Raw genomic sequence first — 17,418 nt, 5'->3', positions numbered from 1 at the left:
AGATTAATTGAATTACTGGTGTAATAAATTTGGTATGAAAATTAGCAATAAAAAGTAGAACACTGTGAAAACAGACTCGAAGACTAAAACAACTACTGCATCCTTACCTATCGAAACGGGAACCTATAAGATGAAAAATTACGCTATTTAGGCAGAATTATTTTGTGATAATGGCAAAGCAAATATGAAAATAGACAAAAGAAAGCAAAGCTTTTATGGCAGGAAGTCAACTTATTAAATTTATATGAAATTTGTCAAAACACTGAACCAGCTATACACAAGCCAGTGTTTAATATAAAGGTGTGAAATAGGTTTGGAATAAAACATTTGATCAGAGACTGGAGACCACAGATATGAGAGTTCCAAGAAAAAATAGGTAGTGTGAGCAGATAGCATTAATGATAGAACTATATTAAAAATGAAGACAATAGGAAGGAACTTGACATTTAGGAAAGTTTGAGTAGAGTTAATTTCAGGTGGTATGGTCGCTTGAATAATATGAATAAACAAAGGTTAGCAAAGTTTTTTTTTTTTTTCTTTCTTTCTTTCTTTTTTTTTTTTCCCACGACGGCAGGAACATGACCAGAGGGAAATCAAGATCTAGGTGGATTTATACAGTAATAAGTGCATTAGAAGACTGGATATGAGATCTATGTGGCTAGCAAATGAAACCTTTAACTTGTGTGCATGTTTATATAAAGTCGCTTGAATTTATTTAAGTTTGAGATATTCTAAAATATTCGAAATATTTGAAGTTTTTGAATTTGAAATATTCGTGCATCAAAATTTTGTTCACCTAAGGACAAATCATTAAATTTAGCCATGATGAGTTATCAACATTCAGTGTTATTTTGGATTTGGTTTCATAACTTTTGTAGCCAAACCTGGACGAGACTCTATAGAGGTTACTTGATAAGCATAAATTCGTTGTTATCCATTCTTCAAGTTTTCATTAATGTAATACAGATTGGCTGAATGCGATTTGTTAGAGGGCGTCGTGTAGTTGAGCGCGATGTTTGTAGCTGTTTATTTTTGTGATGTATTTGTGATTACCATGAAGTTTTAGTTTTCTTAGTTCAGTATTTGAAAACGCTCTTCGTTTATTACATATATATATGATCAGGTAGAAATTTCGATCTGATCGATTTTGTAAAATTTTGATTTTCTTATATGAGAAGTATGGCTGGCAAACTAGGTAAAGGTGCCGTCTGCTACACTAAAACGAGCTGTTTAACAGTTGGTTCAAAAGGAATCCTTATTGAACACTTGTAATAAATGTTTATTTCATGTAGGCGAGCTTTTAGAAGCCTTTTTTTTTATTGACTAACATTGGCGATTTTTCATTTCCCTGGAAATTTCAAAACTTTCATATAAAAACCCTTACCTTATCACAGAAGCAAAACAATTCGGCTCTCTTAAGTAGATTTTGAAGTAATTTCGAAATTTCCAGGGGAATGATCCATATTGCATTAATACTACTTAACCTAAGTTTGATGGATTCCTTGCTGCATTGTGAGGTTCAGTGTTATGATATGAAGCCTGTCACTGGCTTTGCTTATGAAGTAAATAACAAATATGCAGATTTTAAATGCCAGTATCCACATACTTTTAGAGTAGAAAATGCACATTATAAATGCAAATTACAAAAACCATAAAAACTGAGAAACACTCAAAATTAACATCTCTTATAATGGGATGTCCATTATACGAAATGGAAAAAAGCATCTATTGCTTCTCTACAAATTGCTGATCATTCAGGGGTTGTGTGGAATAAACGAGCAGCGATTAGGTGTTGGAAACATCACAGAAAACAGCATCTAAAATCATTTTAATGATGTTTTCTGTGGATCTTGAAGCATTGAAAATTGGTTCTGTAGACAGTATGATTCATAGTCTAGTGGTGAATCTTTTAGGATGTATTTTCAAAAGTGCTGAATTTTCACAGGCTGGTTACTCAAACTATGAGGGTGGTCTGAAAAGTTCTCGACCTCAACCATAGATGGCAAAAATATTTTTTTTCTAAGTTGGTACATCTGTTATAAGCGTCCATGTGAAATTGCAAGTCATTCTATCAAGTAGTTTGTTTTATACAGCTGTCTGAAACAAAAGTGTTGTCTGTATCCCTTCAAATGGATAAAATTGAGTATTGTGCAGTTATAAAATTCTTTGTAAAAGAAGGTTTAATGCCATAAGAAATTCATTCAAGGTTCATAAAAGTTTATGGGCACTCTTCAATTAAGAAATGGGCTGCCGAGTTTAAACGTGGTCTTACCGGCCTTGAAGATGAACCGCGTGAAGGATGTCCAAATACCAGAAATCATTAATCAAGTGCATTATATGGTATTGGATGAGCTACGAGTCAAAGTGCATGAAATTGCTGAGACAATAGGCATTTCAAAAGAACATGTAGGATATATTTTGCATGAAGAATTGCAAATGAAAAAGCTTTGCGCAAGATGGGTGCCGCGCTTGCTCACAGCAGATCAAAAACGCACTCGCACGAAAATCTCTGAACAGTGCTTGGAGCATTTTAACAAGAATAAAACTGATTTTGTGCATCAATTTATTACTATGGATGAGACTTGGATTCACCATGACACACTGGAATCCAAACAGCAGTCAAAACAGTGGACAGAAAATGGTTTTTCAGTGCCATAGAAGACAAAGTTGGTTCCATCAGCAGGAAAGGTCATGGCATTGGTGTTTTGGGATGCTAAAGGCATTTTGTTTATTAATTATCTTGAAAAGGGTAAAACAATAACCAGGGAATATTATTTTACTAGACAAAAAAATCCGTGAGAAAAGACTCAGTTTGCAGAAGAAAAAATTAACTTTCATCAGGATAATGCACCTGCCCACAGAGGTGTTTTGGCAATGGGAAAATTAAGGGATGTGCACTATGATTGTTGGAACATCCACCCTATTCCCCAGTTTTGGCTCCCTTTGACTTCTATCTTTACCCAAAACTAAAATTCTTCCTCGGTGGTCATCAGCGTTTTTCTTCAAATCAAGATGTGATTGCAGCTGTAGAGAGGGTATTTTGCAGATCTTACTGAGAACCACTACAGGCTTGGGATAATGGCTCTGGAGCATCTCTGAAATAAATGTATTAGTCTTAAGGGAGATTATGTTGAAAAATAAAAAAAGTTTTGAAATTATAAATTCTTTTTTTCATTGTTAGGCCGAGGACGTTTCATACCACTCTTGTATTTGGGAGAATGAGAGTCAAATGAAATCAGAGTTGCTTCTCTGATTGTTTGGAGATTTCTCTTCCCCCCCCCCCATTTTACTTCTCTTTACACTCTCACATATACACAATGGCAACCTGCCTGAAAGATACTCTTCTCTGCAGTCTCTGCTTTCTCTATGTATATATTATTTTCTTTTAGTTATGCACTTTTGTGTAAATCACATGATACATATTGATTTTATGAAAGAAGAATGCTTAGCTATAAATTATGATCAAGGAGAAATTATATTTTTGCTATAACTTTACAGATGACTTTATATCAAATTTCCCTAGAATCCCAGTAGTATTGTGCTGTCACTTCACATGCTTACACTTGGGTAGATAAAAATCAGAATATAATTTCTTGTTATTTTTAATTTAATTTGTTACCAAGTTAAAAAAAAAACACTTCAACTATTTCTCATCTTAATAATATGGTGATATAGCATTCTCTTGCTTGTATATGGAAATAAAACTGCTATGTTGATTTAGCCTACAGTGTTTTTGCATGTCTGGCATGCACTGATGAGATCTCATTAAAGGTCAGACCCATCTAGGCAGTATCCGTTCCCATAATGCACATTAAAATACACATTTTGAAGGTGGTGTGCTATGCATTTAGGATACTATGGCAATTTGATGTTAAGTCATCAATTCCATATATAAGTGGGTTATTGTTGATATTAACTCATGTGCTCATGCTTGGATAAATGATAAAAACTAAAAGGAATTTTAGTTAATTATAATCTACCTTATAACCAAGTAAAAAAAAAAAAAAGTCTTAACTGCTTTATCAGCAAGTAGCTGTGTGTACATGTTACATAATTATTTTCTGATTTGTGCTAGGTGACATTCTAAATAGTCTTCGTGCAGTTGAGCGGTGTGGTGTGCAAATGCCACATCCACTAAGCTACACAGGCTCTTTTTAGCCAAGTGGCTGTGCGCTTCGCAACCATATGCCTGGGGAAGGAGTGTCCTAGGTTCGATTCCCGTTGCTGATGTGAGGAGCTGAAGAATCTTCCTCAGCCATAGCCAAGTTAGCCGGTATTTGGCATGGGCAGTAGGGTGTTTTCCCCAGTTTATCCTGGGATTTTTCATCCCTCAAAGCAGGCAAACTGGCCTTGAGAACTCAACACTACAGGGCATAGTATACACTGGGGCGTAGGGCTGACCACCTTATCATGTGAACGGTTTGAGGTCCGATGATTAATAGACCCTCGACACTGCAAGGTAAAAGAGGGTAAAAGGAAGATAAAAAGGAAGATGAGACATTCTAAATAATCACCAAATTTGTATATTAATCATTTTTCCATTTAGAAAATGTTTAAAAGGAGAATAATAAAAAATCATGAAAATAAACTGGAGTTTTCTAATGTTTGGATAACAGACATTGCTGAAAGACATGAGTAGTCATGCACAATATTATAAACCGACAAAGCATCACTTTTTTTTGTATGTAAATTATCGATTTATATCCTTATATCTTGAACCTTAACATCAGATGAAACAATTTTTACTCCAAAATATACTAAATATTTGAAAAAAACCTGACTTAAGATGTTTCATGTCTTCCTGCTTGTTTCAAATTCATATTTCTTCATGTAAAAGTATGTTGTTGTTGTTGTATTTGTGCTAACCAACATAACGTGTTGCTATAGATTAGTAAAATGAAACCTCAGTTCAAATAGTATTGAATTTTTACAGTCACAATTCAACAAAAGCATGGATGAAACTGAACGGATTAGCAGGATGCTAGCTGGCCTAGTTGGCTGAGTGGTTGCATACTGGCCAGCAAGTCAGTTTCGAATTCCACTGTGGGCGTGGGTGTTTGAATCTTTTGATGGTGGTGAGATGAGGGGGGAGGGAGGGAGAGCAAGGATTATGAATGATATGTTAGCAGAAATATATGAGGAGAATGGAGTGCAGTTTGTTAATATGTGGAATGAGTTTGAAGGACGAAGTGAACTGTATAAGAGTGATGGACTGCATTTGAATGGTTTGGTGTCAGTCACTTAGAGAGACTGCTACGGTAAGATAGAAAATGAATCTGATCAAGTGGAAAGTGATGTGGAAAAACAAGAGAGTAAGACAGGAGAGATTGAAGAGGTGGTTATGAATAAAGAAGTGAGTGGCATGAGTATAGCTAATGAGATAACAGGTGTGCAGAACAGACAGAGAAACACAGCGTGAGAAAGATTGATGTTCCAAGAGGATATGAATGTGTGTGCAGACAAAAAGGGAAAGGGATGACCTAGGATAAAGGGAAAACATTTGGATTTGAAGACGGTTCTAAGATGAATAAAGAGAAAAAGAAATGGCCTCAAGTTGAGCATGGAGAAATCGCATCAAATAAGTGCTATTGATGGAGCTAGCTATAGATCCAGGAATGAGCTGCTATGTTTGTATATAAATGGTATAAGTGTAAAATAACAAGACAAATAAAATAGTTGCATTAATTGAGTTTGTTCACCTAAGAATTGTTGGAATAAGTGAGACATGGTTGGGGGAAGATGACATTCTGAACAGGAATAGAGATAAAAGAGTATGACGTGTTTCATGAAGATAGAAAGGGTAAAAAGGGATGGGAAGTGGTATTGATGATAGAGAAAGAGTTATGTCCATACAAAGTAGAGATGCAAGAAGAAAATAGTGTCAGTGGTTTTGAGATAGTATGGTTAGAGAGAGATGGAGGTGAATAGAATGAAATACTTAAGTCGGATGTTGTTATAGACCTGGTAATGTGGATGGTAGTGACTGTGAAATGTATATCAAATTAGCCAAGCAAATAAGGAAAGGGTGATCATTACAGGCTATTTTAATTATGGCAATATAGATTATGATGAAGAGATAATTTTTTTCATTACTAGAAGTGAAAAAAATGAGTTTCTGAGAGACAACTACCTCAGACAGTATGTAACAGAGGGCACACGAGGATTGAGGTCTTGGATTTGATCATCTCATTACAGGATGTAATTATAAATGAGGTGGCAAATCACTCTAGTTGGTGAAAGTGACCATTAAGTGATTACCTAGGTGGTTGCCAGCAGTGTGAGGGCCTCTGTCAGAAAAGGGTATATGTGGAACTACAAGGCTGGTGATTATGAGGAGCTCAGGAGACCACTTGCAAGTGTAGCATGAAATGAAGAGTTAGCTGGAAACGAAATCAACGCTGTTTGAGGGATATTCAAGAACTGTCTAGTAGAAGTAATTTGAGGAGCAGTCCTCTTGTAGGATGGAGGAGATCGAGACTTTTGTCTCGTCGATGGAGCAACCTACAACAGGAGCACGTACATGGCCAAGGTGGCGATGACCCTATAAGGCGAACCGCCCAAGAGTAGTAGAGAAAGGCATAGGAATAATGAAATAAGCCGACCTGGTTAGCCGAGTGGTCAGTGTATCCACTCTCCAGCAAAAAGGCTGTGGGTTCGAATCCCGCCATGGACATGGATGTTTGTTATAGTTTGTGAAAATGCTAGTGGTGGTTGTCGGCAGTAGATGGCGTTAGTGTAGATGAAGAGTTGTGGTTGGTGGAGACGGAGAGTTGTAGAGTAGGTGCCCGCCTTCGATGAGTCTTTGGACTCCCTGGAGGTGTTACATAATAATAATAAGTTGTAGAAAGTTTTTTAACTTGGGTATACTATGTTAAAGATACCAAGCAATTTTATAAGCTAGGTTTTATTCCTTTTTTCCCAAGTAAGCAAACAGACAAGTAAGTCAAGTTTGCGCCTGCATGTAGTGCAAGTCTGAGGCAACTCATGGTAAAGGTGGAGTAAGCTCCGATCATTTTCCTTGATGGTCTGGCTCCCACTGATGAGACCTCAATAAAGGTCGAAACCGGTCTAGGTAGCGGCCCTTGCCTTTAATGCATAGCATCATACATCTCTTCAAGGGGATGTGCTTTGCATTAGGAGAAAATTCTAAGGAAAGTGATTGGAGCTTACTCCACCTTTACAACGAGTTGCCTCAGACTTGCACTACATGCAGGCGCAAACTTGACTTACTTGTCTGTTTGCTTACTTGGGAAAAAATGATTAAAACCTAGCTTATAAAATTGCTTGGTATCTTTAAAAATAATAAGTAATGTCTAAATGTATTCCAAGGGTCAGAAGGTTTAAATAAGGTAAGTGTGAAATGGATGAATGAAGAGATTAAACATGCAATACAGAGGAAAAAGACATTATGGAGGCAGCATAAGAGTAAAGGTCGTAATCGATTCCATGAGGATTACAAAGAACAAGCAAGTGGGTGACTTGTTTGCTAAAGAGCAAAAGTGAAGTATGAGCAGCAGTTAGCTAATGAGGCCAAAAAGAATCTTAGGGAGTTCTTTCAATATGTAGCCACAGAAAAAAGAATAATTATGGAAGGATGACATTGTTTGGAGAAAATGGTATAAGAACATCTGTGCAGAACATATAGCAGAGATACTTAATGAGCAATTCATAAAAGTCTTTCATTCTTGTGGATGTGACATCGTGGAAAGTTTAAGAGCAGTTGATGATGAGGAGGAGGGACTGACTGTAAGCAAGAAGTAAAGTAGGTGTGAAATAATTTCCACAATTCTCCACATATTAGTATATGGAGAATTGAGCAAACTTGATGTTAATAAGGCTGTGGGACTTGATAATATATCACCACGTATTTTGAAGGAATGTGCCAGGGAGTTGGCATCTGCCTTGACATATTTTTTTAATATGAGTCTTGCAGTAGATCGAGTTCCAAAGGAGTGGAAGGAGGGCAAGATTGTGCCACTTCATAAGGGAGTTGATAGAACTCAAGCATCAAATTATACTCCTATCTGTGTGTCAGATGTTGTGGTTATGGTGTTGGAGAAGCTAGTGAGAACTAGGATTCAGAATTCGGTTGATGGTATTATGTTTGATGGACTGCATGGATTGGCTAAAGGGAGATTATGTTTTAATTTTAGTAATCTACTTATTTATTAAAATAAGGTGACAGCTTCATTGGATGGAGAAGAGGGATACACAATTGTATGTTTATATTTCACAAAGGCTTTTGATAGATTACTGCATGGATGCCGTGCCTTTTGTGTATGGAGGAGCAGTATTCTGTTGACAGGGATATTGCTCCTCCATACACAAAAGGCACGGTATAATGAGCTGTGTGTATGACAAAAGGACCTCCTTGATGAGTCTTTGACTCCATGGGGTCTTGGGATAATAATAATACATTCTGTGAAAACTTTCATGGTAGAAAATTGTAGAGTTGTTTATAATTCAGTTTCAGGAGCAGAGAGGAAAGGAGGAGGGGGGAATGCAATTGGAAATCTTCAAAATGAGCATAAATTTTGGATCAGTCTTTATAGAACATCTTTAATATATTTTCACCATATCTATAGCGATTAAGCACTGGATATTATAGGAATGTGCACCCCCAGAAAAATTATCTGATGCAATTTTAAGCAAAAGGTGAAGGAGTTCCTGCTGAAATATCATTGGATATAAATTTTTGATATCAAAAAGAAGTCTCACAATTGGAAAACAAGTAATGCATCTATAAATTAACATCTATAAATTAAAGATGCCAAGAAATTATATTCTTTAATCCTTTATCCAAGCATAATGTTTGGACAATATTTACACATGAAGTATTTTCATGATTGAGCTACTTGTATATACAGGCTAATGACTTCATATCAACTGCCTTAGCTTGGCACACCCTTTCATATGTGTATAAAGCTATGCATTATGGGAAGAGTGCTACTACATAGACTGGTTTCCACCTTTATTGAGGTCTCATCAGTGGGAGCCAGACCCAGAAGTGATACTCAAGTTGAAGTAATACAGAAGTCATATTTCCATATACAAGTAGTCAAAAAGTGTCATACCTTATTATTAAAATACTTTAGATTCAACATAGATGTTGAAAGTTTTTTCACTTGGTTATACTATCTTTAACATCATTGTTGTTCATAAAAACAGAAACTTTTGTTTCTAGACCTGAAGCGCGATGATCCATATAATGTTATTTTGCAAGGAAAAAAAATAAGAGTTCATATTTATTTCAATAAATATTATTTGGAAAAAATTATAAATATTTAACATAATGATTTATTACTGCAAATGAAAGAACAAAATTTGTCTTATTCCATTGCACTGATTTGAAGAATAAAAGACAGCAAATTTACTACTACCAAATAAATTCATTGCAAAGGCTGATCTATGGTCATTTGAATATTGATTATTTATCTTTGCACATGTGAAATTTGTTTTTTTGGGGTGGGGGTGGGGGGAGAGTTTAGATATCAAAGGACAGTAAAGAAAATTCCAAGTAACACAATAGACTGGGTCAAGTGACAACACAAAGGTCACCCAGTTACAGTTAATCTGCTAATAGCTCTACAATCACTGTTAAGGAATTAACAGCAGAGGAAAGTAATTACATGAGAAAAGGTAGAATGCTAAGATGGTCTGACTATTTCATCCACCTCAGCTTGTAGAGAGGTTAAAGGAGTTTTATAGGACTAACACAAGACTTTTTTTCAGTACATGGCAGGAGGGGAGAAAAGTAGGGGTCACTCCTGGAAATTTTGTGAAAGTGTGATAAACAATGGTATTAGAACTAGATTTTTTGATTGGAAGGTGGATGGATGAAATCAGTTGCCAGAAGTGGTTGTAACTGCTGTCACTGAATGAGTTTAAGGAGGGTATGATAGGTATTGTGTAAATAATGACTGGTGTGTGTGTGTGTGTGAAATTATTATTATCCTGTATAATAATTTTCTTGTTTCACCTTGTGATTGTATACTGATGAAGGCCTGTTAGTTTCAGACCAGAATATTTGCAATAATAAAATTATTTATTCTGGTGAATACTTGTTTCTAATAATTCGTACTTGTTCCATATCTATATTAAACAATAAAAGTACTATTTAAAAATAAAATAAATAAATCAGTTAACACCTTTTATTCCCTTATAGGGAGTAGGCGAGGCCTTTATACCTATCTAGCTTTTGGAGACTGAGTGAGCAGTTCAATCTCCACTGGTAGCCATTCAGAGATAGCTGGCACGGGCAAGCAGGTTTTTCATCCCGTTAACTCAAGAAAATCGACCGTAGTACCTACATTATTTTAGACAAGTAATATCTTGTTAAGGTTAGATACCAAGAAATGGCAGCACTTGTTTGCCAGCCTCTTCATCGGTGGCTGTTTTAATTAGCGTCTATCACTAATTAATCTATCACTAATTAGTGTGTATCACTAATTAAAACAGCCACCGATGAAGAGGCTGGCAAACAAGTGCTGCCATTTCTTGGTACTTAACCTTAACAAGATATTACTTGTCTAAAATAATGTGGGTACTACGGCCGATTTTCTTGAGTTTACGGGATGAAAAACCCGCTTGCCTGTGCCAGAGATCGACTAACTCAGGAACCAGTCGAAAATAGGCTTAGTAAAAGTTTCTCCAGTCAACGACTAGACTTGAACTTAAGTCTAACTTCGAGCGACCAAGCACAGAGGACACAAGCGCCACTTCCACTAAGCTCCACAGGCCTTAAAAGTTTTAGTACTCTAAAAACTTTTAGTATTCCAAAAAGCATGGGTTAATGCAATACTTTCAACTCCTTGAGGAATAAGCTATCCAAGGACACAATAGAAAACCTTACATAAAAACTCAAATATACATAAAATTCTCTCAGTATTATGAAAAGGCATACAATCATATGCCCAACAATATTGGATTTTGATTTTCTATATTTTATTCATGAAAAATCCTTCATGGGCTTGATAAAACAAGGCTGAGAGTTGATTATTATTATTATTCTATGTCCCCATGGAGTCAAAGACTCGTCTATGAGGTCCTTTTGTCATACACACTACTCATCATACTGTGCGTTAAAGACACTCAAATTCTCTGCAGACACCGCCCTCTCAGGCAAGGCATTCCAATCATTCACAACTTTGCATGCAAAAAACCTGCTTATCACTTCCCTGCTCACACCCTCCTTATACAGCTTCCAGGGATGTCCTCTGGTTCTCCCCTGATTTTCCATCGTTTGCTGTAAAACCTTTCCAATATTGATCCTATTTATTTATTTCGTATCCAAACACAAGTAGTACAGTAGTAAGTAAGTAATACAACATGATTTACACCAAATTAGGATACATTACAATGAGATCAGCTTAGATTTGGTAGGTGAATTATACAGGGAAATAATAATTAAATATGAAAAAAGGAAACTATACATAACTTATATACAATAGATATGGTCAGATGTTCCTCCAGTATCTTGCACAATCAACTGCTCTTTCTGTGCAGGATATAAGGTCCTCTTTTGTGCAAGGTGATAGAAGAAAGGGGGCAAGCAAGAAGGTGTTCCATGGACTGGGTTGTCCCACACTCACAATTGTCTGGGCCAGTGAGGTAGTCCCATTTGATGAGGTTTTGTTTGCAGCATCCTGTCGTTCACAGTCTGTTGAGGCTTTTCCAAGTATTCCAGTCTAAGTGGGCACCACGTGTAAGATGTTCAGCTATTGGAATACCAGTATTATTTTCAGGATACAGTGCAAGCCATTGTTGAAGTCTTGCCTCTGGGAGGTTTTTAGGTGGTTCAACAGTTGCCAGGAAGCTACGTCGGGATCTTAGTCTTTGGGGCACTGCGGTCTGGTTGAATAGTGGGTGGCGTTCATCATTCATTTGTCTGCTTCTTTCATCAGCTGAGAATGCAGATCTTCGAATTGAAGGGGGTGCAATACCAGCCAAAGTATACAGGTTTTTTAATGGTGTTAGTTTCAGGCATCTTGTAATTAAGCGGCAGCTTTCATTCAATGCTGGATCAAGTTTTTCAGCATGGCAGGATCTGGACCATACTGGGCAGGCGTATTCAGCAGAAGAATAGCAAAGGGCCGAGGCAGAAGATCTCAGTGTGTTAGGGTCTGCACCTCATTTGGAGGCGGTAAGCTTTCGTAATATATTGTTTCTTGCATTCAATTTTGCCTTTGTTTTTTTTATGTAGGTTTTATATGAGAGGGTGCGATCGAGAGTCACACTGAGGTAGATTGGGTTCCAGGAATGTTCTATTTTAGAACCTTCTCAAGAAATCTGTAGCTTCCTTATTGTTAAGGTGGAAAAGGCCAGTCTGGGTTTTCAAGGGGTTTGTTTTTAGTTGATTGCTGGTATAGTATGTGTTTAGACTATTTAAGGCAAGTGCTAGAGTAGTTTCAATGGACTTGAAATTTTTTGATTCAGTAGCTATGGCAAGGTCATCAGCATAGATAAAATTTCTAGTTCCTGGAAAGATGGGGAGATCATTGATGTAGATGTTGAAAAGTAATGGTGATAACACACTTCTCTGGAGGAGCCCATTTTTTTAGAGGTGCCAGTCGCTCTTCCTACCCTCCAAGTCCACATAAAAGCGTCTGTTTTCCAAGAGTGATTGGATCAGGAGGACAAGGCGATAGTCTCTAGTTATTCTGTATATTTTATTTCTGAGTGTGAGATGGTTTATGGTATCATATGCTGCAGTTAGGTCCACAAAGACTGCTCCTATGGCTAGTTTTTGCTCATAACCATTTTCTATATATTGGGTGAGGTTGAGAATTTGTGATGTGCAGGATTTGCCTAGTCTAAAGCCAGCCTGCTCAGCAATAAGATGGGGTTCGATTAGGGATTGTAGCCTATTCAAAATTAATCATTCATAGAGTTTAAAGAGGTTGCTGAGTAGTGATATAGGTCTGTAATTTTTTGCTTCTGTTGGAGTTTTCCCTGATTTCAGAAAGGCCACCACTTTGGCATGCCTCCAGATAGTTGGTATCCTTAGGATTCTGAGGCAAGTATTGTATAGGTTTAATAACCACTCTTTAGTCCTGGTTCCAAAATGTTTAATCTGTTCATTACAGACATCATCAAGGCCTGCAGATTTTCTAGGTTTTAATAGGTTTATGGCAGCATTGAGTTCAGTGATGGTGAAATCTGAATTAATCATATTTTGTTCCTCACTTATGGCTAAGTATCTTCTTTTTTTTGTGTGCTTTTTTAGGGAATTTTCCATTCACAGCAGCTGGTGAGCAATTTGATTAGCTGTTTCCTGTGGATGCTCATATGGCTTAGTGAAATTCTTCCTAATTCTGTTGATAAAGTTCCATGCCTTTCTGCTACTATGGGTCATATCAAGGGCTTCTATTTCTTTTTTCAATGAGGAATGCCTTTCCTCTGCCATCTTGGAGCATAATTTTTCTCCTGCTTGAATAGTCTCTTCTGAGAAGGGGTTGGTTTTGTAAAGTTGTAAGTAATCAGCATACTGGGCTTGTATGTCATTGGAAAGGCCTGGAATGTAGTTTGTGCGGCATCCTTGGGGGGATGTGTTTGGTGGAGATTTTCCTCAGTATTTTTATGAATTCAGGATACGCTTTAGGGTTTGGAGGGACTTGTTCTATGGAGCGGTCGAGATCTTCCATGAAACCCTTCCAATTAGCTTTTTGGAAATTAAATCGTCGTCTGTAAGGGACTGTGTTAGGCATAATTGCTGGGTTGAATTGAAGCATTATAGGTCTATGTTGAGTATGTGGAATCGGATTTAAGACCTTTTTAACACACACACATTGATCCTATAACAACCCCTTACTAACTTGTAGGTCTCTATCATATCACCCCTCTTCCTCCTATCCACTAGATTCTACAAATTGCATCGTTTCTACCTTTCCTCATATACGGCATTCCAGAGACCTTAGTAAGTCTTTTCTGGACCCTTTCCAACATCTCTTCATCCTTTTGAAAACCAGGTGACCAAATCTGTGCACGGAAGTCCATGTGTGTCCTAATAAAAGCCCTTATTTATTGGAACAAGAATCTCTTTACTTCTACAAGTCCGTGTACTCCACATCATTCCCAGAATTCTCAAAATTGTCCTCACAATTTTGACAATGTGTGCCCTACATTTCAGATCCTTATCCACTATCATCCCAAGATCTTATTTCCTCCACCTTCAACAATATATCTCCCACCAAGCATAAATTCTGCATTCTATCTTTGTTTCCCAAATTTTAAAACCTTACATTTTGCACCATTGAACTGACATCCCCATTCCCATTCACTCAATCTATTCAAGTTTTCTTGTAAGGCCACACATTCTCTACTCTTTACAGTTTGTTCCAACTTTGCATAATCTGCAAACAACTCAACATCCCCTTCCAAATCTTTGCTAATACCATTAACATACATGTTAAGCAGCAATGGCTCTAAAATAGACCCCTGAGGCACAAAACTAGTGACTTTCTTTTTCCATTATATTGCTCCCCCATACACAACTTGCTGATACCTATCAGATAGCCAGTGTCCGATCCAATGCATTAATTTAATAGCCAATTCCATCCACTGTAGTGTGATTATCCCTCTGATAATTTAGCAAAAGCCTTTGTGAAATATAAATATACTACTGTGTATCCCTCTTCTCTGTCCATTGAAACTGTCACTTTATTGTAATAGGTAGATTACTAAAACATGACCTCCTTTTAGCAAATCCATGCTGTCCATCAAAGATATTACCATTGTTTTCAACCTACTTCTGGATCCTAGTTGTCACCAGCTTCTCCAACAACTTAACCACAACACCTGACACAGATGTACCAATAATTTGATGCCTCAGTTCTATCACCTCCCTTATGAAGTAGCACAATCTTGCCCTCCTTCCACTCCTTTGGAACTCAACCCATTGCAAGACTGGTATTAAAAAAATATGTCGAGGCAGATGTCAACTCCCTGGCATATTCCTTCAGAATACATGGTGATGTGTTATCAACTTTCACAACCTTATTAACATCAAGTTTGCTGAATTACCCATACTCCTCTTGCTCACTTACAGTCAATCTCTCCTCCCCATCATCAGCTGCTCTCAATCTATCCATGATGTCACATTCAGAAGAATGAAAGACCTTTATTAACTGCTCATTAAGTATCTCCACTATATCTTCTGCAGCAGTTGTCCTTATAGGATTTTCTTCAGTCATTGTCATCTTTCCATAATCTTCCTTTTTTTTTTTTTTTTTTTTTTTTTTTTTTGCTGGCTACATATTGAAAGAACTCCCTAGGTCTTCATTAGCTAACTGCCGCTCATACTTGTATTGGAATACTGCATATTCAAAATCTTAATTCATTTTACCATTTTGACAAAAGAAATAAGGAAATACCTGTAATAATGTTGTATCTGTCAAATGATGTACTTGTAATTCTGGACTATTTCTTTGCAATAGTTCAGTTGTTGAGCTGTTTGCTGAAATTATTCTAAGTTTTAGAAATACTATGCTATATTTTCACCATATAAGATTGTTTCTATGCATCCCAAAGATTCTAAGTATTATTACTTTTACTGCTACTGGTTGTCATTTCTGAAATAAGCTATTTCTTAGAAATACTAGATAATAATCCTCTCAGTTGGAGTAATCTTAGCTAAAAGCTTAGATTTCTCACTGCTATTGAGAAAGACAAGAGAGAATGTTTCCTCAGAATTCACACTAAAGTGTCCTAAGCAGTAGTGCAGAATGCATCAGTAATGCCTTGTTTCATTTCTCTGATTCTCTACTTCCAAACTTTGACCGAAGAATATTTTTACAAGACACCTATCTCTGTAGTTCAAAGTTAAATAAATTAACTTTAAACTACATTCAAATAAAATTAGATAAATAATTAAATTTAAATGGGATGACAAAAAAAAAAAAGACCGTGGGATTAAAAATAAAATAAAGATAAAAAATATATCAAAAGAAACAAATAAATAAAAAATAAAATAAAATAAAAATTATTAAATAAAACAAATGCTGGGAGTTGCATGATTTCTTGCCATTTAGGAGGATGAGCCTTGCCCAAATCTTTGTAATGAATAGGCAGTCATTCCACTTTAAATTTGGGTGGTATAAAATAGCTTCAGTACTTTCTTTAATCAACCACAAAACTTAAACCGGCATCAAAGTAATTGGCATATATATTAGTCCTGAGAATATTGTGGTTAGTGTTCCTCCATTCTGTGCTAGGCCAGATTTTTCAGGTTTATTGAAGCTGATATTAGACTGGCATTCCTGTAGTCTGCTGAACATACTGTAGTCATATTTTGACTGAACGTCCAAAGTAGAAGCAGAAGCAATCACATTGAACTGAGTAAACACCAGTTACATTTGGCCTGTTAGTTTTGCAGAATATTTGCAATAATAAAGTTATTACTGTTTATTTTTGTGAGTACCTGTTTCTAATAATTGTCACTGTCACAAGTGTCATTAAAAACTCATGAAACAAGTACCTTACACATTACTGAATGTTTCCATCACATGAAAATGTGTGAAACATTTCTTAGAAATATTTCACACATGTGAGATATTAAATATACATTGTACTTCCAATTAGAAAGCTATTCTAAATCAAAAGAGCATAGTCAAAAGATATATGGGTAATCTATATTATTAAGGACTTTTCAACCATAGGTGAGTTAGCTGCTCTCATACAGAAGTAGGTGTATCTTCTTCCCCCCCCCCCCCCCCCCTTTGAGCAGCTTTGGTTTATCAGCCCAAAAAACAACCTGTTCAGATTCAGAGAGCATTAAATTTAACGCACATAGCATCATGGCTGAAGGTGTATTGGCATTGTTCAAACCTACAGTATGAATCACTCAGAAGATGGTTGTGCATTGCAGATACACCGATTGTTGCAGTATTATAATGAAAACAAGAATAATGGATTCACATTTAGAAAACTGCATGTTGGTTTCATATTTTCAAGAACTTTTTTTTGTAAAACAAAGTTTCAGATTATTTTACAGCATTTCTCTCTACAAGTACAAGGAATGTTTCTTTTCAACCCTGTCGTTAAAAAAGTTGATTCCATATTGTACAGGGTGGCCATAAAATAACTTTCCCTCTTTGGAGGCATCTGTAGCTAAAACCAATAAACGGAATGAGACCAAATTTTATATTGAGACTTTTGAAGGCATGGTTTTTTGAAGGAGATGATTTCCGCGAAAAAAAGATTTAGTACCAAAAGTTGCCGATAGGGAAAATTTTGGTGCTAGCGGAGCCGAAAGCAGTCAAATATTTGTAGTAAATGCAGGTAAAAAGGATTATGCAAATTTTACTGTGCGTATGTGACAGCAGTGCCACCAATTCCACTTAAAAAGGGATTGGGAACATTCAAGCATTTTCCATAAGATTTTCCAGACTGTACCATAAGCCATATCAAGTTTGTGAGCTA

At 36.5% G+C, this 17,418-nt stretch overlaps 1 protein-coding gene across 2 annotated transcripts in view; it reads left to right on the top strand.

The window, feature by feature from the left end:
* Positions 1–1,008: 1,008 nt before the first annotated feature.
* Positions 1,009–17,418, top strand: part of LOC150104237 (uncharacterized) — a 358,570-nt gene continuing 342,160 nt past the window's right edge. For both annotated transcript variants that reach the window (XM_090396863.1, XM_090396862.1), the window contains exon 1: positions 1,009–1,123. Coding sequence is in view for 1 of the 2 variants with exons in the window: in XM_090396862.1 (XP_090252988.1) it covers positions 1,116–1,123 (8 nt within the window). In the remaining variant the exon portion in view is untranslated. The remainder of the gene's footprint in view (positions 1,124–17,418) is intronic.

The sequence above is a fragment of the Typopeltis vanoorti genome, chromosome 8, assembly GCF_054136105.1.
Source record: "Typopeltis vanoorti isolate ZY-2024b chromosome 8, IOZ_Tvanoo_1.0, whole genome shotgun sequence".
Classification (NCBI taxonomy): Eukaryota; Metazoa; Arthropoda; class Arachnida; order Uropygi; family Thelyphonidae; genus Typopeltis; species Typopeltis vanoorti.
Note: the sequence above shows the minus strand (reverse complement) of the source record. Positions and strands in the feature narration are given on the sequence as shown.